At 42.6% G+C, this 23817-nt stretch overlaps 1 protein-coding gene and 1 pseudogene across 1 annotated transcript; one reads left to right on the top strand and one right to left on the bottom strand.

Annotated features, from left to right (window-relative positions):
• The first annotated feature begins 272 nt into the window (after positions 1–272).
• Pramel23 (PRAME like 23) lies at positions 273–6497 on the top strand. Its single transcript, NM_001356572.1, has 4 exons — positions 273–337; positions 3589–3899; positions 4400–4969; positions 5624–6497. The coding sequence occupies exons 2-4, from the start codon at positions 3613–3615 to the stop codon at positions 6132–6134; spliced, it is 1368 nt and encodes a 455-aa protein (NP_001343501.1). The 5' UTR covers positions 273–337; positions 3589–3612; the 3' UTR covers positions 6135–6497.
• An 11188-nt stretch (positions 6498–17685) lies between these two features.
• Gm46861 lies at positions 17686–22778 on the bottom strand (annotated as a pseudogene).
• Positions 22779–23817: the final 1039 nt, after the last annotated feature.

The raw sequence follows: 23817 nt of genomic DNA, 5'->3' as shown, positions 1-23817 counted from the left end.
CACCTGTCTCTGATTTACAATTGTTGTGATGAAAGGCATGATCGAAATCACTTTGTATCAATAGATCAGTTCTTTACTATGTCTGGCAGAAGAATCTTCTTGTGTAAGGATCTGATCTAATTTACCTTCAGCATCCAAATCTGAAAAAGAGCAAGTGGCTAGAGACTACTGAAACAGAGGCCCACTTTGGCTGGGAGGGTGTGGCTATAAAGGGAGGGTTCAGCTGAAAGCTATATAATGAGTCATAGTAGGCAGAGAATCTCTCAATCTCTTGAAGCCTGCAGTTACAGCTTTTCCCTGCCAGAATATAGTGATCTGTTGCCATTGTCCAGATCAGGTAAGCACCTCAGCTCCATCAGGATACCTCATCTCATGCCACCTAGTCTAGCCTTGTCCTCACTTGAAATTTTGTTTATAATATGTAATACTTGGTGGTTCTTCCTTTTTAAGATGAGTTCTCGCTGTGTTAGTTTCCCTGACCTGTATCATAGATATTCCATAATTTTGAGCTTATATCCACTTACCAGTTAGTACATACCATGCATGTTATTTTGGGTCTACATTACCTCACTCAGGATGATGTTTTCTAGTTCCATAAGTTTGACTGCAAAATTCTTGATGTCCTCAGTTTTTATTAGCCAGATTGTATTCCATTGTGTAAATGAACTGCATTTTCTGCATCCATTCTTCAGTTGAGCAATATCTGGGTTGTTTCCAGCTTCTGGCTATTATAAATGAGACTGCTAGGAATAGAGATGGGCAAGTATCCTTGTGGTATGGTTGGGCTACTTTTGGGTATATGACCAGGAGTGGTACAGCTGGCTCATCAGGTAAAAGTGTTTTCAATTTTCTGAGGCACAACCAGATTGATTTCAAGAGCATTTGCACCACTTTGTAACCCCACCAGAAATGGAGGAGTCTTCTCTTCCTCCACATCCTTACCAGCATGTGCAGTCACTGGAGTTTTTTATCTTAGCCATTCTGATTGCCATAAGGTAGAATCTTAAGGTCATTTTGATTTGCATTTTCCTGAAGACTATGGACTTTGAACATTTCTTTGAGTGCTTTGGTCATTAGAGATTTTTCTAACTTTGAATTAGGCACTGGATTGAAGAAACTGAAGGAAAGGGTGACCACATAGTAATTCCACCAATCTCAACTAACCTGGATGGCACAAACAGAGCCACCCAACATGGCAGCATACACAGACTGGTCAAAAGCCCCCAGTACATATATAGCAGAGGACTGCCTGATCTAGCTTCAGTGGGAAAGACGTGAGGCCCTAGAAAAGAGGAATGCCTGTGGGATGGGGGTAAGGGAATCACCCTCTTGAAGGATATAGGGAGGAGGAGTTAGATAATGAACTGTTGGAGGGGGGAAATGGCTGGAATATTAAATAAATAAATAAATAAATAAATAAATAAATAAATAAATAAATAAATAAATAAATAAATAAATGATTGCCAGTCCTTAAATTGACAGAGATTCTTCTACCTCATCCACCTGAGTCTGCTTAACCAGAATATCCAAGTGTGTTCTCAATTACATCTAATTATTAATTAGGTCATAGTGGTTTCTGTGGGATTTTTCAGTTTTCTGTAGTTCGCTTTTGTTTCTTGAGACAGTCTAACTAAGAATGTAAAGGTGACCTTCAATTCTAGGCACTCTAGGCTGGAATGTCAGATATGAGTTAATCAAAGAGACTTGGGTAATTACATTTATGTCACTTTAATGCTTACATCCTTTGGTGTGTTTTTAATCCCAGCAACATGGAGGCAGAGGAAGGCTGAGTGTCAAAATATCCAGGTATTATATGTGTCTTTAAAAAAAGGGAAAACAGGAGCTGGAGAGATGTGTCAGTGGTTAAGAACACTTGGTGGTCTACCAAAGGGATTCTGTTTAATTTCCAGTAAATACATGGTGGCTCACAACCCTTTGTAATGGGATCTGATGCCCTCTTTGGGTGTGTTGGATGACAGGGACAGTGTACACATATACATTAAATCAATAAATAGATACATAAATAAATAATGCAAAACAAGCAAACAAACACAAAATACCAAAAAACAAATGGTATTTCCATCTGGTCACTGAAAATAGTCTCTTATTGTAATGGAACTCAGGATGTCTTCAAACTTACAGGAAAACCCTATATATACACATACATACATATATGTGTTTATGTAGTATATATGTACATGTACATGTATGTATGTATGTATGTATGTATATGTACATGTGTAGGTGTGTGTGTATTTAATAGATATAATATCATAATCACATCTTGCTCCATCCTCTTCTTCTGTACCCACCCTTGACTGCAACAGGAAGGCAGAGGCTGGATACTCTCTAAGATTGATGGCAGCCTAATTTATATAGCACGTTTCGAACAGCTGTGGATAAGATCATGTCCCAAACAAGCAAAACAAAACAAACCAATAAAAAAGCAAAAGCAATTAAGGTATTCCTATCTGCTGATTGATACATGGTCTATTCTTTTGAAGAAATGCAGAATGTGTTCAAATTTTCAGAAAGAATCTTGCAATTTTTTTATTGATTGTTCAATGAAAAATCTGACTATCACTTAAAATAACAATTTCTGCTCTTTCTTTCTTCCTTCATTTTTTGTGTATTTCTTTGTTTCTACAGGTCTCAGATTATCTGTTATGGTGCTGTAGAAGGAACCAATTATGACATTGAGCTAGTGAGCCTCCTGCCTTCAGCATATAAATTATAATTTCCACCTCATAGTATTTTGTTTCTCAATGTTTTATAAAGGGTTGCAGACCATGCCAGTGGCTACTGAAGGGTTACTAAATTTAGTATTTCTTTCCATCTCTACCTAGCTCTGTAGTTTTCAGACCTCAAGCTCTGAACTTTACCAACACCTTCTCCAAAAGGCCTATATGGTCATAATCAAAGATTGATGTCAATAACTAATGATGGGAATGTCAAAGATGCTGTAACTTATTCCAAGCAGTGTAGCTGGATAAGTGGAGATTGTGGAAACTTTGGAAATTGATTTTCTTTGAGGGCCTGCATAGCTAAGCACAGTCTATTCATCATCCAACAACTGATTGAGGCTTCAGAGATCCTGGTGATCCCTTCCCAGTGGGATTTATTCCCCCAGCAGTGCCTGCAATATGATGTGGCCTTTAGGAACTAGGATACTATGTAGACCCTTCACACTACCATAGAGAACTATGGCTTTAAAATCAAAACAATCAAGACCAAGCAGTTATGGATAGACATACTATGGTGGCATAGGCTGGGCAGTGATTGAACACACATGTACTTCCAGAAATTGTGAGGCACAGGCACACAATTCTCTCTTGGATTCAGTCTCTTGTGGTCTATGAAGCAAGTTTTAGGACAGTCAAAGATATAGGTCATTCTGTAAAGATCTATATCAAATTATTATTATTATTTCAAAGAACAAAGAAAAAAACAACTGAGTATGCCCAAATTGGTAAACTGAGTTCTGCATCCTCAGCACGAGTAATCTAGCCCTCATACGTCCCTGAGTGGACCAAAAGGCTTCCTAAGTTTCTTGTCACTAATACTATATTTTTCTCCTGGCTTCCCTAGAATGACTCTTTCAAAGAAGACACAATGAATGTCAACTCTCCACCCACCCTCATGAAACTGGCAAGTCAGAGGCTACTGAGGGAGGAGGCCTTGGCCATTTCTGCTCTCAAGGACCTACCCAATATGCTGTTCCCAGTGATGTTTGAGGAGGCCTTCATTAATGGTCATACTAAGATCTTGAAGGCCATGATACCCTTGTGGCCCTTCCCATACTTTTCTTTAGGAATGATGATAAAGAACCTGACCCTAGATACATTGAAGGCTGTTCTTCAGGAAATAGATATACTTATTTCAAAAGTGGTGCATTCCAGGTAGGCAGGATCATCTGGGGTTGGAGGAAGGTTCTCTGAGTGCTAGCATGAGCAACTAGGGAAAGAGAATATTTGTCCAATGGTGGATCAAAGGCTTCTGATCTTCAAATTTTTCTTCACCCCATAGTCAGTATTATTCTTTTCTGGATGAAGAGGTTTTGAGAGGTGTAGTTGCTTGGGGTCAGTCTCAGCTATCTGGGCAAATAATGTTTAATAGAGAAGGCAGAAAAGAGTAAACACACCCAATAAGGAATGGACCTTTCCCTGCATCCCTTGAGATCAAGGGGCCTGGAATGAAGGGAAGTAAGACAGAGTGAAAAATGTCCTTCTTACAAACAATGCTATTCATTTTCTCAGCATGAGGCTCAGGGTTTGATTCTAGGCACAGGAATAAGCAAAGTTTTAAAAGAAAAAGCTGAAGTGTGAAATGTGAAAAAAAAATAAGACTATAATGTATGTCATCACTTACCTTCTGAAAATTATACTCATTTCTCCCACAGTAGGTGCAAACTCAAAGAGATCAAATGGAAGAATACAGACTATGGTTTGCAAGGAATATGGCCTGGGTCCCATGAATTTGATGGCTTATCAGAGTTCATGGAACAGAAGCAGCCTGACTGTGGGGTGAAGAAAGAATTGAAGGTGATAACTCATCTCAAACTCATGGAGGGCAGCCTTGATGAATGTGCTACATACTTGTTGCAGTGGGCCCAGCAGAGAAAAGATTCAATTCATCTATGCTGTAGAAAGCTGAAGATTCAGGGCTCAATCAACGCCACAGTTATAGAAATCTTCAAAATTGTACATGCAGACTGTATACAAGAGCTGGAGCTATGTTGTCTTTGCCTGGAAGATTTGGATTTTCTTAACCCTTACCTGAAACAGATAAACAACCTTATTAGACTCAAACTAGATGAAATCAAAGGTACTGTCAGTATGGGTGAATCTAGAAATATTGATGAGGAGAAAGTGATCACATTGATATCTCAACTTCCCACACTCCAACATCTCGAGAAACTCTGTATAAATGATGTCTCTTTTATAGAAGGCAACCTGAAAGAATGCCTCAGGTAAGTAAGGAGTGAGGGGATCTAGTAGACCACAGAAAGCACATAGTTTTTCTTTGATTTTCTCTTTCTTTTCTTTTTTTTTTTCTTTTTTTTTTCTTTCTTTTTTTTTTTTTTTTGGACGCTAGGGAGTCCATGATGGTCTGGCCACCATAAACTAGCAATATTAGAGACATAGCATATCAGGGAAGATGGGCTCTGAGATAAGATATATATGACCAGGCATAAGCATGGCTCTCATTGCTCATGCTTTGAGTCCAGAAACAGGTTGAGTAGGATGAGAAATATGCAACACTGGGTTTCATGGTGAAGGCATGATCATGGATATTGGAGGAAAAGACCTCTGAGAATATCTAAAAATAGCAATAGGAAGTAGTTGAATTTTATTTGAAGTATGTAGTTCTTCCTATATACACCATGTTGGCCTGATATATCCATTGGTGTGCTTTCCTGCCAGGTCCTGAATCATGTTGATATTGACAGGATATTGACTAGAATGGTCTGGGTTGTGTGAGCAGACAACAGAAGGCCATGTCCAGGGCAGGGTTGACCTCAATGTATAGTCAGAATAAGTTTTGGAGAAGGTCAACTGCTTCTAATCCTATCCACCCTTTTCAATACCATTTGCCTGAAAACAAACATTTCTTCTCTCTTCAGGTGCCTGAAAAAGACCTTGGAGATACTTTGCATCACTAACTGTTACCTCTTACAGTCAGACTTGGATTACCTGCCCTACTGCCTGAATATTTTGGAGCTCAAATGTCTGGACTTTAGTAATATACCTTTAAGTCATTTATTCCTTGAGCATCTTAGATTTCTTTTTGAGAGAGTTAGACATACCCTGGAATGCCCGATATTGAAGTCATGTGAAATGGGAGAATCTCAGTTCAACAGCCTACTGCCTGCCATAAGTCAGTGTTGCCAACTCACAGAAGTCAATTTCTATGATAATGAACTCTCTCTGATTTTCCTGAAAAAATTTCTACACCACACAGCCAAGCTTAGCCAGCTAACTTATGAGCTGTACCCTGCCCCTCTGGAGTGCTATGATAACAGAGATATAATACTATCACACAGATTAGAAAATTTTTGTCCTGAGCTCCTGAATATACTCAGGGCCAAAAAGACAGCCCAAGGAGGTCACCTTTGCTACAACCCAATGCTATAACTGTGGTGGATCCTATGTTTATAATCTGGAGACACAACATTGCTTTTTTGAAAAATACTTTCTGTTGGATTGACTGTGGAATGTAGAAATGGAAGCTTAGTATTGGGGATTGATAAAATTTTAAGTTATTATATGTTGCTGGAAAAAGTATGTATATATCAATCACCTAAATGTCTGAGACACACTAGAGGCAAGATCCTCCTGTGAGATGGTGAACGAATGTTGCATCTGCAAAAAGTGTCAATCACTCTTTCTCCTCTAGAATTTTTGTAGTTGTGGAGTGTGTTACAATAGAGGCACCCTTCCATGAGGATATTGTTCCCCTCTGTGGACTGCATACAATAAATGTAATGACTTTCTGCATTAGTGATATATCTCTATAAAAACACAGAGCCTAATAATTCCCAGTATTTATGTACCTGTGTCTGGTTTCTTCATTCCTCAACACCATAATTAGGTCAGTGTCAGATTTGAGCATTTCCTTGCCTCTAATGAACAGGTCTCATAAATGGGACCCAAAGCATAGGGCTGCAAAAAGTGCTCAAGGTTTGTAAAACAAATTTGTATGTAGTACATTCATATAACAACTGAGTGATATATGGAGAACACAGGTTTCTTCAGCAGTCAAGAATAGGAGGACCAAGTGAATACCAAGACAGTCACATTTCAGGAACTATGTCCTTGTATTTAAACTCAGCTGGAAGCATTATTTGCAACATATAAACACTCAGAGATCTGATATCAAAATGAGAAAGACAAGATGTGACCTTAAGCTATCTAGGTCTTCACACTTCAAGAACAGTTTATATATTAGGTAAAAAGAGTTTCACTTCATCAGAGAAATATGTCCTAACACCATCCTGATTCCCAGTGACTGGTCCTCATGGAGGTCTCCCAAACTTCATGTGTAGTGCAGCATCTTTAAGATATCGAGGTGACTCACAGCAGGCTGTGGAGAAGAGGATGTTCTCTATGGAATTTATAATATCTTTACTCATTTTAGTCCATCTCTTCAACATCCAGCCAGGCCACTGTGTCTGGATCTGATTCCATGGAGCTCTGTCTGACTTGCTTGCTATGGGTCTTATTTTCCTCTGTAGAGTTCTGGTGAGCTGATATTAAATATGTGCACAACCACAACTGGCAGTTTTCTTTATAAAAAAAATGTACCAAGATGTTCTTTATGAGATTCTACGAATAGTCTGAGACAATTTAAATCCATGAGTTTTCTGGAGGGGTGCCCATAGAGAGTGAAAGATGTTTCTGACTGGAGTCTGGATGACCTATTTTGTAGGTATACTCAGAGTCTGCCTGAGATACCATCAAACCCAAGATCTCAGCACAAAGGAGATCTATATGCCTCAGAGGGACAAAGGACAAGTGATAAGAAACAATGACAGGAGGTAGAAGACAAAGCAGAAGGGGAAGAAAACAAGGGAGAGGGTAAAGGGCTATATGAGCTTAGGGACATGAAAGGATCAACACACTACTTCTGGATAGAAAGAGACAGAATACCTAACCTATAGGTCAAAGTTGTGTTATAGAGGTGAAAGTTAAACCCCATGTGAGAATAAGGTATTTTAATTTTAATTGGGGTGGGAAATTACATAAGCCTTAAGAGACTTTTCATTGCTAGTCTTGAAAGCACCACATTGTTAGTGATACTCAAGAAAAGGAAGTACCAAATAAAGGCATGGAACTTGGGTGCTACATTTAGAAATGTAACCTAATGGTTTTCAACCAGGCACAAGGATGAGGAACACGGAAAGGGTCTGCCAGGGCCACGTTTGCTCTTGTCAGGCTGGCTACTGTCCCATCACAGATTTAGGAGGATTTGTGAGAGAAGGAGTTTCAAATTAATATGCAGATCTAGACTATGTGTCAAAAAACAAAAGCAAACAAAACATCTTCGGGAACAACTAAATAAAGACATAGCATGACTCTGAATTTACTAATACATGAGTGAATAAACAACTAGGAGTCTGCTGGGGGAATATTACATTGAATGGGCCTCTGAGCATTCAGGATAGTGTGAATTTTTTGGTTTTCACAAAGGGAACTCCAACAATGGAGGTAATAAATATAATCCCAGGCAACATCAGTTTGGGACACAGCAACCAATCAGAAGCTAAGTTTTGGTGGTAAGGCAGAGTACAGAGAGCTGTGAGGGTTTAATGAGCCTGGTTCTCAGTTTTCATGCACGTTGCATTGTTTTAAAGCCTAAAATAAGGTAAATGAGAGTATTGTAAAATTTTACTACTTTAAATAGAGATATGGGTACAAAGGATTTTTAGAGAAATATTGTGAAATACTCTAAAATTAGGTAATACCATATATAAAAATGAGGCTGATACATAAATGAAAAAAATGAAGGTATTTTCAATTGCAAAACACACATGGATATTTAGGTATAACCTGAATAGAAATAAAGATCTATGTCAAAAAGATAAAGAAAAAGGGAAAAGAATGAAAGTTGATCAAATGGATTTGAAACTGCCTTACATGCTAGGTGTGACAGTAGATGCTTTAGTCCCATTACTCTGCAGGAAGACACATAGAGATTTCAATGAGTTGGGGTCAGCCTAATCTAAGTAGTGAGTTCTAGCCAGAGCTAATTTAGTAGCCTTTAGAGGCCTTTTCTGAAATGACAACAACAACAACAATGAAAGATAAAAATAAAAAATAAAAAACACAGCCAGGCAGTGGTGGCGCACACCTTTAACCCCAGCACTTGGGAGGCAGAGGCAGGCGGATTTCTGAGTACTAGGCCAGCCTGGTCTACAGAATGAGTTCCAGGACAGCCAGGACTATTCAGAAAAACCCTGTCTGGAAAAGGTAATAATAATAATATTATTAATAATAGTAATAATAATAAAATAAAATAAAAATGACTACCTTTAAATCAAAACCAATGTCTTCATCCAGTTCTTCTTAAGAGATTCTGAATTTGAGCCTATCTTCTGTCTAATAATTCTAGATCTGATGGAGTATCCCAGTGGCAGCAGGTGATCTACAAGCAGTGAGGGCTGTTAACAACAAATTAAACTCAGGACCAGGCAGTGAGTTTCAGATTCTCAACTCCCAGAGACTTCTCTCTTTCTGAAGCAGTGAGACACCTATCCCTCATACATCTCCATTCCAGATAAACCTGCAAACCAAAAACTGCCATTTTATTAGAGGCCTGAGTACTACTAAATAATAAATATATTTTCTTTACTGTCTAAATGGATGATGTTCCTTTTTTGAAAAACAAAGTACCGGAGACTTGAACTAGAAGAGCAAATTTATCAATTCCATGCCCTACACTGTATTATTTTTTTTAGTTGCTACTTCTTTACTTAGTCTTTGATGTATCTATGAGACACAGTCAATTTCTATGTGTTATATTGATTTCAAACACCAACTCTCATGAATCCTCCTACATCAGCCTGCTTCCTAGTAGGATGGGAGTTTGGAGTCAACCCACCAGGCTGAGTTGTATTCGCCTGTGTCCCACATAATTCTGAGTGTAAGGCAAGTTGATGTTACTTTATATTTGATAGTAGGGACATCCTAACCAAACCTCCTGGAAAACATCTTCAGAGAACCTTGTAGAAACATCTTGTTACAACAGTGAAATCTCTTCTGAAATATATAATACCTAAGTTGGGATGTCTTTCAGTCATCTGCTATGTTAGTTACTCAAAAGTTTGAGGCAGGAGGATGGCTTGCATCCATTAACGGTAGGCAATCATTCTAAATATGTAACAGAGTAGGAAGATTGTTTGAAAAACAATTACAAACTCAAGGGTCACTTTCTCCAGCATTGCATAAACTGAATATATTTAGATATGCCCATCATCCCAGAACTCAAGCATTTGTGGCATAAAAATCAGAAATTAAAGCACAACTTTGGCTATCTAGCAAGGTTACAGCCAGACTGGGTTTTCCAAAACTATTTTTCAAAACAGTTTTAAAACTGTGTTAGAAGAGAGACAGCACCCTTGGATTTCTGTCAGAAACGGGCTGTTTCAGAATAATCTAGCCAACACAGTGGATACAGTTAAGGAAATCAAGAATAGGAGCAAAGCCTAGAATGGTCACATATAACTTTAATATGAACATCTGGAAGGCAGAAGCAGATAGGTCTCTATGAATTTGAGGTGAGGCTAATATACATATAAAATTACAGGACAGAAAGAGATTCCTGGTTATTTCCGAAAAATCTGGGCTTTAATCCAGATTAATTTGTGACTCAGGTGTCACAAATGTTATTATCATTTCACTGAGTCTAGCCTCTGCAAACAAACCAACCACCAGAAAGAAAGACAAACAAATAATTAGCAATTGCTAGTGTGTACATTTTCAATTTCAATTTTCCAACAGGATTAGCAAAGATATCAATGGACCTAGGCATTATGTGACACATCAAGATCTACATAACAACTTCCAGGCAAGTCATATTTACATATTGAGAACATTTCTTCATAAACTTTTGAAAACTGGAATGATACCCTAGGTGTTTAGAATATAGTGTTCACTTTCAGAGGACTACAGTTCAATTTCCAGCCACCTCTGTCCACCTCCTCTTGTTAAAGCACATACAACTCTAAATTACACCCTTGCCCATTGGCTCCATATTCAGGCCAACAACAATGGCTACTTTCATTGAGATGATTCTGGCACTAGCAACCCCATGTAAAACCCAGACCTCTGTCTGCACATTCCCCTTAAAGTAGACACAATAGGGCCAAACTGTTTCCCATACCCTGGTCTTGTTTTCCATAACCTGGACTTCCTGTTCAGGGCGATATCTTTGTCAGAAGAGTACTGCCTTCCCAGAGGCCAAGCAGTTCTAGGAACACCCTAAGTAACACTGGCAGCCAAAACTCTAGTGGTAATTCAGTCAAGAAAAACCCTAGTGGAGACACCATGTTGGACTTGAAGAATCACTGATCACCTGAACTGACTCTAGAAGACCAGAGAAGAAATAGAAACCAAGGGGGGAAAATCCTCAATGACCCATCTAGCAAAGAAAAACTCAGAAACCACCAACTAAACCTATAACAACCCCAAACATAGATGTCTGGATGCCAATGTAAGAACACAATCAACAACAGCCAGTGCAATATTGTAACAACAGAGCTCATCTTATTACAACCATCCAGGATAAACTCATGAATATGAAAAAAGGCCTTTAAAGAAGAAATGAATGAATCCCTTAAAGAAATGCAGGAAAATACAAGAAAAGGTGTGAAGGAAATAAAGAAAATTGACTAATAATTGAAAATGGAAATAAAAGGAAGGAGGAAAACACAAACCGGAGATAGAATAACCACTACAGATGAAGTATCAGTAACAAAACATAAAAAATGGACAAGAGAATCTCAGGAGTAAAAGATATGATGGAAGAAACTGATACACTTTTAAAGAAAATTTCCTGACACAAAATATCCAGGAATTTTGGACACTTTGAAAGGAATAAATCTAAAAATAATCAGTATGGAAAAAAGGAAATATGCTCAGCTCAAATTGCCAGAAAATACTTTCAACAAGATCATAGAAGAAAATGTCCATAACTTAAAGAATAAAATTCATATAAATATATAGAACACAAAATTGACTTGACCAGAAAAGAAAGACCTACTGCCACATAAGTAAAAAAAATTCAAAAATAAAAACAAAAAAGAAAGACTGTTAAAATCTGGAAGACAAAAAGGCCAAATAACACAGAAAGGCATTCCTATAAAAATTATATGTGAATACTCAAATAAGATCACAAAGAAAAAAGGGCTTGAATAGACATCTTGCAGATTCTAAAAGTCCACAGATGCCATGCCATACTGGTGTACCCACAAGATTTCAATTGTAATAGATGGAGAAAAAAATATCCCATAACAAAAGCAAATTGTCTTCATTTATTTTAATTTACATTTCAAATGTCTCCCTTCTGGGTCTCCCCTCTGCAGCTCCTTTTCCCATCCCCATCCTGTTTGCCTCTAAGAGGGTACTCTTCTACCTATCCAAGTAAATCTATCCAATCACAAAAACCTAATACAAGGACACATGAATAATAACATTCATGATGGCTAGAAGAAGTGGAGGCTGGAGCCATATTATCTAGTTCTGGCCTTGCTCCCTGGACTTGAGAAGTCTTTTGGGACTGCAAGATCATCCTGCATCCCTCTGGAAACTTTCAGGGGCCCCAAAACCAAGCACTTAGGAACCCTGTCAGACCACTCAGCCTAATGGAATCTACCCACTACGCCAGCTGATCCGCCAGATGCCATGATGATATTCTGACCAACACCAGGGGAAACCACATGCATAAAAGGCAGCACAAGAACACAATCATTGCAACCCAGGGTTATATGGCATTGCCAGAGCCCTTCTATTCTGATTAAAAAAAAAAAAAAACAAATGCTGGAAATACAAATGAAACTGGAGCACAAGTAGAGGATCTTAAACCCAATCTTATGAAGATGATATAGTTTTTTGAAGAGGATATGAATAAATCCCTTAAGGAAATATGGAAAAAAAAACATTCAAACAGGTAGAGGTAATAAAAGAAGAAGGTAATTAATACAAAGAAATGAAGGAAGATGCAATTAAACAGTGAAAGGTATGTATAAAATTGTTCAAGTTATGAAAAGGGAACAGGAAGCAATATAGAAAGCAAAAACTAAGGCAATCCTGGAGATGTGAAACATAAGAAAGAGAACACAAATTACTGACATAAGCATCATTAAACAGAATACAGGAGATGAAAGGGAGAATCTCATGTTTAGAACATATGATAGAAGAACCTAATATATGAGTCAAAGAAAATGCAAAAATCTAAAATATTCATCACACACAACATCCAGGAAATCTAGGACACTGAAAAGACTAAACCTAAGAATAATAGGAATAGAAGAAAAAGATTCCCAGCTTAAAGGCCCAGAAAATGTGTTCAACAAAACCATGGAAGAAACTTCCCTTAACCTAAAGAAATAAATGCCTATTAAAAAATACAAAAAGCTTACACAACACCAAACAGATTGGACAAGAAAAGGAATTCCTCACAGTATATGATAATCCAAACACTAAATATATAGAACAAAGAGAGAATTTTAAAACCTGCAAAGGATAAAGGTCAAGTAACATAAAGGCAAAGCTCTCAGAATAACACTAACATTCTCATCTGAGACTTTAAGTGATAGAAAGACGTCAACACACGTCTTACAGACGCTAAAAGACATCAGATATCAGCCTAGATTACTATACCTAGCAAAACATTTAATCACCATAGATGGAGAAATCAAGATATACCATGCCAATACCTATCCATTACCCAACCCTACAGAGGATACTAAAAGGAAAACTCCAACAAAATGAGTCTAAGTATACTCAAGAAGACACAATAAATAATTTCATATGACTAGAACTAATAGAAGAGAAAGACACACACAAAATAATTGTAAGTAGCATTCATTGGTCATTAGGATTTCTTTTTTATAGATTATTTATTTATTTAGATTTCAAATATTATCCGCTTTCCTGGTTTCCCCTCTGGAAATGTCCGATTCTGTCTTTCCTCTCCCTGATTCTATGAGGGTGCTCCTATACACACACACACACACACACACACACACACACACACACACACACACACACACACACACATACACACACGCCAGCCTCCCCACCATGGCATTCCTATAAACTGGAGCATTGAGCCTTCACAGGCCTAAGGACCTCTCCTACAACTGTTGCCTCACAACAAGGCCATCCTTGAATGGACTAATGTGTCATTCCATGACTTTGTACTCTTTGGTTGATGGTTAAGTCTCTGCAAGCACTGTGTTGTCTGGTTAGTTGATATTGTTGTTCTTCTGATGGGGTTGTAAAGCCTGTCACCTCCTTCAGTCCTTTCTCTAACTCAGTGGACCCAAGACTAAAAGGCACAGACTAACAGAACGAATGTTTGGTTTTTTTTTTCTCCTTTTTTTAAAATTAGATATTTTCTTCATTTACATTTTCAATGCTATCCCAAAAGTCCCCCATGCCCTCCCTCCCCCATCCCACTTCTTGGCCTGGCATTCCCCTGTACTTAGGCATATAAAGTTTGCAAGACCAATGGGCCTCTTTCCACGGATGGCCTACTAGGCCATCTTCTGATATATATGCAGCTAGAGACACGAGCTCCAGGAGGTACTGGTTAGTTCATATTGTTGTTCCACCTATAGGGTTGCAGATCTCTTTAGCTCCTTTGGGTACTTTCTCTAGCTCCTCCACTGGGGTCCTGTGATCCATCCAATAGCTGACTGTGAGCATCCAATTCTGTGTTTGCTAGGCCCAAAAAAAGCCTCATAAAAGACAGCTATATCAGGGTCCTTTCAGCAAAATCTTGCTAGTGTATGCAATGTTGTCAGCATTTGGAGGCTGATTATGGGATGGATCCCCAGGTATGGCAGTCTCTAGATGGGCCATCCTTTCGTCTCAGCTCCAAACTTTGTCTCTGTAACTCCTTCCATGGGTGTTTTGTTCTCAATTCTAAGAAGGGGCAAAACGTCCACACCTTGGTCTTCGTTCTTCTTGAGTTTCATGTTTTACAAATTGTATCTTATATCTTGGGTATTCTAAGTTTCTGGGCTAATATCCACTTATCAGTGAGTACATATCATGTGAGTTCTTTTGTGATTAGGTTACCTCACTCAGGATGGTGCCTTCCAGGTCCATCCATTTGCCTAGGAATTTTATAAATTCATTCTTTTTGATAGCTGAGTAGTACTCTGTTGTGTAAATGTACCACATTTTCTGTATCCAGTCCTCTGTTGAGGAACATCTGCTTTCTTTCCAGCTTCTGGCTATTATAAATAAGGCTGCTATGAACATAGTGGAGCATGTGTCCTTTTTACCAGTTGGAACATTTTCTGGATATGTGCCCAGGAGAGGTATTGTTGGATCCTCCAGTAGTACTAAGTCCAATTTTCTGAGGAACCGCCAAACTGATTTCCAGAGTGGTTGTACTGAAAGACCCCCGAAGGGAGACCCTCACTCAAGCACTCAAGCCCCGGGACAGCCGCGGACCCAAGAAGACACTGAGACCGTACTCAAAATGTAGAAGGCAAGATTTAATAGAACAACAGCAAGAAAGCACATGGAACATAGACCAGAGCTCTGGGGTGGAAACTCATGCACCTAGTGGTGTAGAGGAGAATCGACGACCAGCCAAAATTTTCACAGGCTTATATAGTAAAACTCAAGGGGGGAGAGCTGGGCAGGGAAAGTACAAGTTTACATCACTAGGGGGTTCTGCCAAGGGACAAGGGGTTCTGCCAAGGGAATCTACGTAACTAAGGGGTCATGTCCTATCATTTGGCAATGTACCCGGTTCATTTTGAGGTTGTTCCAGGAGGCCCTTATCTCAAAAATGTTCTTGGAACAGTTTTTAGTTGGGAGGGTTCGAACTCTAGGGTGAGGAGTTCAGGAATGCATTCTGGGGTGAAGAGTTCAGGAGTGTTCTGGGAACAATCTCTAGATGGGAGGGGTCGGGTTCTGGGGTGAAGAAGAGTTCAGTAAAAATTTTTATTCTTCATTCCCCACTTCTTTTAGGAGATAGCTCTAATCTTAGAGCGAGTTTTCAACCTCCTGAAGGACCCGATATTGTTGCCTTAGTACCATAACTTGGACTGCGTTTATCCTTTCTCTAATAAAAGCTACTAACTTATTAAGGATGCATGGGCCAAAAGTAAGCAAAAGCATAAGTGTAATTAAAGGTCCTGCTATAGTGGAGAGGAGAGTGGTGAGCCAAGGGGACTTATTAAACCAGCTTTCAAACCATCCTTGTTGGCTTTCTCTTTCTCTTTTACGTATATCTAGGCGTTCTCTAAGTTTGGCCATAGAATCTTTGATTACTCCTGAATGGTCAACATAAAAACAACATTCTTCTTTTAAGGCAGCACAGAGTCCTCCTTCTTTAAGGAATAATAAGTCTAATCCCCTTCTATTTTGCAGCACCACTTCGGACAGGGAAGTTAAAGATTCTTCTAATTTGGTTATAGACTGTTCTATAGTTCTAAGATCAATATCCATAGCTGCACGTAGTTCTTCATAGTATTGGGGGGTCTTAATTAAGGCAGCGATTCCTGTACCTACTCCAGCTGCTACTCCCAATCCTAATAGAACTGCCAAAGTTAAGGTAACGGGTTCTCTTTTCCAGCGGACCCGATGTTCAAATTTATCTAAAAAAGAGCTATCATCATGATACAAGAGTCTGGGAATAAGCTGAACCAAAATGCAGAAATCTTTGGAACTATTAAAAACAGACATAGACACACAAGGAGTGAGACCGGTATTGCAAGCCCACACTGTGTCTAGGGGAGGCACCAGATACTGACCACTTTTGCTAGACTGGATGTTCTGGGTCTGATTACAGAGGTGCCCTTTATCCTGAGGTACCTGGCTCAAGCAAAGCCCTCTTCCTGAAACTGCTGCTAGAGTCAACTTTCTGTTTTCTCCCCAAAGACATTGAGAATGATCTGAAGTGATATTATAAGTCCTGATCTGAGCTATTCCTTCATAATAAGGGGGGCTAGAGGCATAGCATAACCAGCATGATTGAGTCATATTAGGGTTAGTTCTATTTAGAACTAAAAAAGCTCCTTGGACTAGACTGACCAGACGGTCCTCTGTTCCTAGGGGCGGTGGGGAAGCCAAGGTAGGCTTTATGAGGAGAGTATTAGCTTCTAGGGAGGGTACCACTGTGTTGGGCTGTGGAGTTGGTGGAGCTGGTACAGTCGGGACCTTTGGGGGAGCCGGTACGACTGGGGGGCCCTGTTCTATAAGGACCTTGTTGGGCCCTACGAGTGTCACTGCCGGGTCTCTCACTGTCAATCTGATCGTGAAAATGAACCCAGGATCTCTTAGTGGAATGTATACTCGCCAACCCCACCTATTTCCTTTAAGCCAACTTAGACGGTGTTGTTTTCCGTTCTCGGTGAACCTTATACGTAGGGGGTTGCAGTATTTATCTTTGCATGGTCCTGAGGGTGCTCTGTTTTTAAAAGCACACCCACTCTCTTGATATTTATAGGGGTTTCTTTCTCCTTCGTTTGACTTATCATAGCCACTACCTCGTTTTACCGTGATTAGGTCCCATTTAGAGGAGGGCTTCCAGTAAGCATCCCCTGTCGTTTCACATGTCCATTTACCACAAAAATAATCTGATGCCCCCCCCCCACATTCTTGTTGAAGCCTTTTGCTCTGACCCTGACCAGGGCAAACATAAAAATGTGCAGCTCTAAGATTAGCTCGGTAGAACTGCCCCGAACACCCATATGTGCTCCCTATCCCATTTGGGACACACCGCTCCTCAGGGGGTGGGTTGCTAAGATCAGTATGATCTGAGAGGTCCCAATTGGGGGATCCTGCCGCTAACTTACAGATGTCAGGCGTGAGATCAGGCCACCAAGTCCAGAGGGGATGGACTGCAGTGGTTGCCCATACAATGGTTCCTTTTTCATTAAGCACCTCCCAGGACTGTTGAATTGGAGCATGAGGGTTAAGGTTCCCTAGGTCTAGAGTGGCGCCTGCGGCGCAGACGAAGCTTAAGAGGATTGTCAGTGGCTGCCACTGTCCAATTGTCGTCGTGGTTTTCTTCATCTTGACTGGCGGCCCTCTTGACGTGGGAGGCGTGGATCCAGGAGGCGATTCCGTCAACTTTTACCGCAGTAGGGGTTGTCAGTAACACCAAATAGGGTCCCTTCCACCGTGGCTCAAGGCTGCCGGTTCGATGCCGTCTGACCAAGACTTTGTCTCCAACTCGGAACCCGTGGGGTACTGCGGTGGTCCCTGGGGTATAGGCTGCTTTCAGTTGGTCCCAAATCTGGGTCCTAATCACTTCTAGGGCCTTTAAATGAATAAGCAAAGAGGAGGGTAAGACAGGGTCAGAGTCGGAAACTAATGTTCCACCAGCTTCCATTAAGGGGGGAGGTCCTCCATATAGAACTTCAAAAGGAGTGAGCCCGAAACGACCAGGGGTGTTTCGGGCTCGGAAGAGCGCAAGAGGAAGGAGAGCCACCCAGTCTTTTCCGCCGGTCTCAATGGCTAATTTAGTCAAGGTCTCTTTTAAGGTCCTATTCATCCTCTCTACCTGTCCTGAGCTTTGAGGGCGGTAAGCACAGTGTAATTTCCAATCGATGCCCAACTGAGTGGCCAAGCCCTGACTTACCTGGGCAACAAAGGCTGGTCCATTGTCGGACCCGATTACCTTAGGGATTCCAAATCTTGGCAGGATTTCTTCAAGGATCTTCTTGGCCACAATCTGGGCAGTCTCTGTTTTAGTGGGAAATGCCTCAACCCATCCTGAAAAGGTGTCTACAAATACTAACAGATACTTGTTACCATACATTCCAGGTTTAACTTCAGTAAAGTCTACCTCCCAATACACTCCAGGATGGTCTCCCCGTTGTCTCTTTCCAGGTTCTCTGTAGGCTTTAGTTGCATTAGTGAATGCACATGGTTTGCAGGAGTCTATAATCTTTTGAGCCACTGACTTCAGGTTGGGGACTTGGTATCGGGAATTTTTAATTAGTCTCATCATTTTTTCAACTCCCAGGTGGGTGAATTGGTGTAGTCCTTTCACAAATTTTATTCCTTCTTCGGGAGTTAATTCTATTTTTCCTTCAAAAAAGTATGGGAGGGGATCACTGGTCCACCATAGCTCTTTTATGTTATACCTCCCATCCTCAGGGCTTTTGGGCGGATCACCTTTTTCAGTTAAGATCATGGCCCCTTGAGCAACTTGTTTTGCCACTAAGTCTGCCATTCGGTTGCCCTTGGCCACCAAGTCTTCTCCTTTTTGGTGGCCGGGGCAGTGGATGATGGCTACCTTTTTAGGTGCATGTATGGCTTCCAACAGGGCCAGAATTTCTTCTTTGTTTTTAATGTCTTTACCAGCCGAGGTCAATAGCCCTCGCTGCCTGTAGATGGCCCCATGGATGTGTGCGGTAGCAAAAGCATATCGGCTGTCAGTGTAGATATTAACGATCTTACCTTTAGCCTCTCGGAGGGCTTGTATAAGCGCTATAAGTTCAGCCTTTTGTGCCGATGTTCCTTCAGGCAAAGCGCTTGCCCAAATTACCTTTTTCCCGTCTACCACCGCAGCTCCAGCCTTTCGCTTCCCCTCTATCAGGAAACTGCTGCCGTCCGTGTACCAACTGGGAGCTCCAGGCCAGGGTTGGTCAGTCAGGTCACTTCTGGTCCCAGTTTCTTCAGCGAGGATGTCCATACATTGATGTACTGGGACGGAATCATTTGTTAGAGGGAGAAGGGTAGCTGGGTTGAGGATGGCAGGGGGCGCAAAGGTTACACGCTCATTTAGCAGCAGGCTCTGATAGTGTGTCATTCGGGCATTTGTCATCCATCTGTCAGGTGGCTGTCGCACGATACTTTCTAAGGCATGAGGGGCCACAACAGTCACCTGTTGTCCCATTGTCAATTTGTCAGCATCTTTGATCAGCAGGGCCACTGCTGCAATAGCTTTCAGACATGTGGGCCATTTACTAGCAACAGGATCTAATTTTTTTGACAAATAGGCTACAGGTCTCTTCCAGGGTCCCAGTGCTTGTGTCAACACTCCCCTGGCTACACCCGCTCTCTCGTCCACATATAGGACGAAAGGCTTAGTCAAGTCTGGTAATGCTAGCGCGGGGGCAGTCATTAGAGACGACTTGATAGCCTCAAAAGCTCTTTGGTGTTCTTCTTTCCACTCGAAAGGAACCCCTTCCTTAGTCAAAGGATATAGAGGTGCTGCTAGGGTTGCAAAGCCTGGAATCCAGAGTCTACAAAAGCCAGCAGTTCCCAGAAACTCACGTACCTGCCGTGGGGTAGTTGGCGATGGGATCATCATAACAGTCTTCTTCCGGGCCTCTGTGAGCCATCTTTTGCCCCCTCGGAGGGTATACCCCAGGTAGGTTACCTCAGTTTGACAGATTTGTGCCTTTTTAGCCGAAACTCGATACCCCAAGTCACTCAGTTCTGCGAGGAGCCTCTCAGTTCCCTGGTGACACAGCTCCTTCGAGGCCGCCGCGACCAAGAGATCATCCACATACTGTAGTAGGGTAAGCTGAGGGTTTCGAGCGCGAAAAGGCGCGAGATCCCGATGGAGGGCCTCGTCAAACAGGGTGGGGGAATTTTTGAACCCCTGTGGTAGCCTAGTCCAAGTTAGTTGACCAGTCTGTCCGCCCTCTGGGTCCCTCCATTCAAAAGCAAACAGGAGCTGACTCTTAGGGTGCAAACGCAGGCAAAAGAAGGCATCTTTTAAGTCCAGGACTGTATACCATGTTCTCTCAGGTGGGAGAGAGCTTAATAAATTGTACAGGTTCGGGACTGTGGGATGAATGTCCAGGACCCTTTTGTTAACCTCCCGGAGGTCTTGTACCGGGCGATAGTCATTGGTCCCTGGTTTTCGAACCGGCAGAAGTGGTGTATTCCAGGGGGACTGACAGGCCACTAAAACTCCTTGGCCCAGCAACCTCTCTGGATATGAGGCCGGATGCCTTCTCTAGCTTCCTTGCTCATGGGGTATTGTTTTACCGAAATGGGGGTGGCATCAGCTTTAAGTTCTACCACAACCGGAGGCACTTGTTTAGCCAACCCCATTCCTGCTTGTTCTGCCCAGACATTGGGGAACGCAGTTAGCCAACCTGAAGAGACTGCATTTTTGGGTTGTTCTTCATGCAACCGGTACTCTTCCTCTGTGTTGAGGACAAGGCAGGCAACAGGGGCCTTTCCCCAGCTTACTTGTGGGCCTTCTGAAGTAAATTGGACTTGAGCCTTTAGTTTGGTTAGCAGATCGCGCCCCAAGAGGGGAGCAGGGCACTCAGGTATCACCAGAAAGGAGTGGGTCACTATATTCTTGTCTATCTGAAGAGCTCGTTTGGTCATCCAGGGGTAAAATTTACTACCAGTGGCTCCAATTACCATGGTCTTTTTGGAGCCTAGCTTGCCTAGGGGGTTAGTGAGTACTGAATGCTCTGCTCCGGTGTCTATCAGGAAGTTGACGGGAGTCCCCTCCACGGACAAAGTTACCCTAGGCTCAGGGAGGGGGTCTGAGCCCCGACTTCCCTAATCATCTTCTAGGGTCAGGACCTTGGATCGCTCCCGCTTTTTAGGGCAATCTCTAGCCCAGTGTCCTTTCTCTTTGCAATAGGCGCATTGGTCTTTTTCCAGTGGTATCTTTCTGCCACCTGGTGGTTTCACTGCCCTGTTGCCCAGGAGCCCTATTTTACCTTTTCCTGACTGTCTATCATTCACAACTGCGGCCAAAATTTTACTCAGATTTCTCTCCTGACGGCGATCCCGTCTATTTTCCCTCTCCTCCATTTCTTTCTTCTCTCTCTCCTGCCTCTCTTCTTCTGTTTCCCTCTTATGATAGACTTTCTCTGCTTCTTTTACTAAATCTTGGAGCGTATGATCTTGGAGCCCCTCCAGCCTTTGCAGCTTTTTCTTAATGTTGGGAGCGGACTGACCAATGAAGGCCATGGCTACAGCGGCTCTCTGCCCCTCTGACAAGGGGTTAAAAGGGGTGTATCTCCTATATGCCTCCATTAGACGCTCAAGGAAGACTGAGGGTGGTTCAGTCTGCCCCTGCAAGACCTCTCTTACCTTAGCCAAATTGGTGGGCCGTCTAGCGGCTCCTCTGAGACCTGCCACTAGAGTCCGGCGATAGACAAGGAGGCGTCCCCTACCTTCCGCGGTGTTGTAGTCCCAGTTGGGGCGGTTCAAGGGGAAAGCTTTATCCACGAGGTTAGGGAGGGCAGTGGGTGTGCCGTCCTCTCCTAGGACATTTTTTCTCGCCTCCATCAGGATTCTTTCTCTTTCTTCTGTGGTGAAAAGAACCTGCAAAAGCTGCTGACAATCATCCCAAGTGGATTGATGGGAGAACATAAGTGACTCAAGGAGCCCAGTAAGTCCAGAGGGGTTCTCTGAGAAGGGAGGGTGGTTAGTTTTCCAATTATATAAATCAGAAGAGGAAAAAGGCCAGTACTGTAAAGGAATGAGATCATTAGGTCCTGGTGCTGGCCCTCCCACATGTGCTCTGAGTGGCAAGGCAACTGTTGAGTCTGGCCCCCCTTCCTCCCCGGGGCTTCGGCCTCGGCGACTCCAAGTCCCCCCCGCCGGTCCCTGAGCCCCTCTCGCTATTGGTCCCTGCGGTGGGGCAGCTGCAGGTGGCTGTTGGGGCAGGGGATAAGGGGGAGGTTGGGAGTCCATCCAGAGGAGGTCGTCAATCTCTGGATAGATCTTGGGGGGTGCTGATGGGCCGGACTTTCCAGCTGCATCAGACTGGGCAACCGCGACCGTCAGTTTCGAAGAGTTTGGGGTCCAAGGCTTGACCCACGGAGGTGGGAATTGGACGAGATTCTGCCAGGTCACAATGTAGGGGATCTGATCAGGGTGACCCCCTTCCTCCTGAAAAACAATTCGCCTGACGGCGGCGATTAGTGACAAGTCAAAAGCACCCTCAGGTGGCCAGCCTACTCCAAACGTTGGCCACTCGGAGGCGCAAAAGGTCTGCCACGGACCCTTTCTGACCTCCACCGACTGGTTGTGGGCTCTGACCCGCACCTCCTTCCAATGCTCCAGAGTCAGAGAAAGGGGAGTGGACACAGATTGTCCCATTTCTAGAAAAACAGTAGACACAACAAGAGCGGACACGAGACTAAGACAAAAAAGAAACCAGAAACGGCGGCGACTCTGCGTCGACCACAAGCAACTCAAAGAATCAGATGGCCTTTCTAAGGCCAGCCGATTGAGACCCTCTGCACGAGGTGGGACTCGAACCCACGATCCCGTGACCAAACGCGAGGTGGGACTCGAACCCACGGTCTCGCAACAAGGCGCGAGGTGGGACTCAAACCCACGATCTCGCAACAAAACGCGAGGTGGGACTCGAACCCACGATCTTGCAACTGGGCACGAGGTGGGATTCAAACCCACGATCTCGCAACCCCAAATGGTCTCTTGGCCTCCAAAGGGGTCCACCAGGCGTCCCTGGTCCTCCCCTGTTCCTCCTGGGACGTCTCCCAGGGTGAACGGACGGTGGACACCTGGACACGTCTATCCTTATCCACCCCGCGTTCCCTCTCGGAGCGCGGTCTCACTGAGCGTCCGCAAAACCGAAACTGCGATCGCACCAAACTTAGAAACAGAACACAAACATCAGACCAAAACAGAACAAAGAACCTTACCTCTAAGTGGGTCTAGGACCTCTGGGTGGTCGCGCTGTTTTCCGGCCAATGCACCAAAATGAAAGACCCCCGAAGGGAGACCCTCACTCAAGCACTCAAGCCCCGGGACAGCCGCGGACCCAAGAAGACACTGAGACCGTACTCAAAATGTAGAAGGCAAGATTTAATAGAACAACAGCAAGAAAGCACATGGAACATAGACCAGAGCTCTGGGGTCGAAACTCATGCACCTAGTGGTGTAGAGGAGAATCGACGACCAGCCAAAATTTTCACAGGCTTATATAGTAAAACTCAAGGGGGGAGAGCTGGGCAGGGAAAGTACAAGTTTACATCACTAGGGGGTTCTGCCAAGGGACAAGGGGTTCTGCCAAGGGAATCTACGTAACTAAGAGGTCATGTCCTATCATTTGGCAATGTACCCGGTTCATTTTGAGGTTGTTCCAGGAGGCCCTTATCTCAAAAATGTTCTT

Source organism: Mus musculus, chromosome 4, assembly GCF_000001635.26.
Source record: "Mus musculus strain C57BL/6J chromosome 4, GRCm38.p6 C57BL/6J".
Taxonomy (NCBI): domain Eukaryota; kingdom Metazoa; phylum Chordata; class Mammalia; order Rodentia; family Muridae; genus Mus; species Mus musculus.
This window is presented reverse-complemented; position numbering and strand designations above follow the sequence as displayed.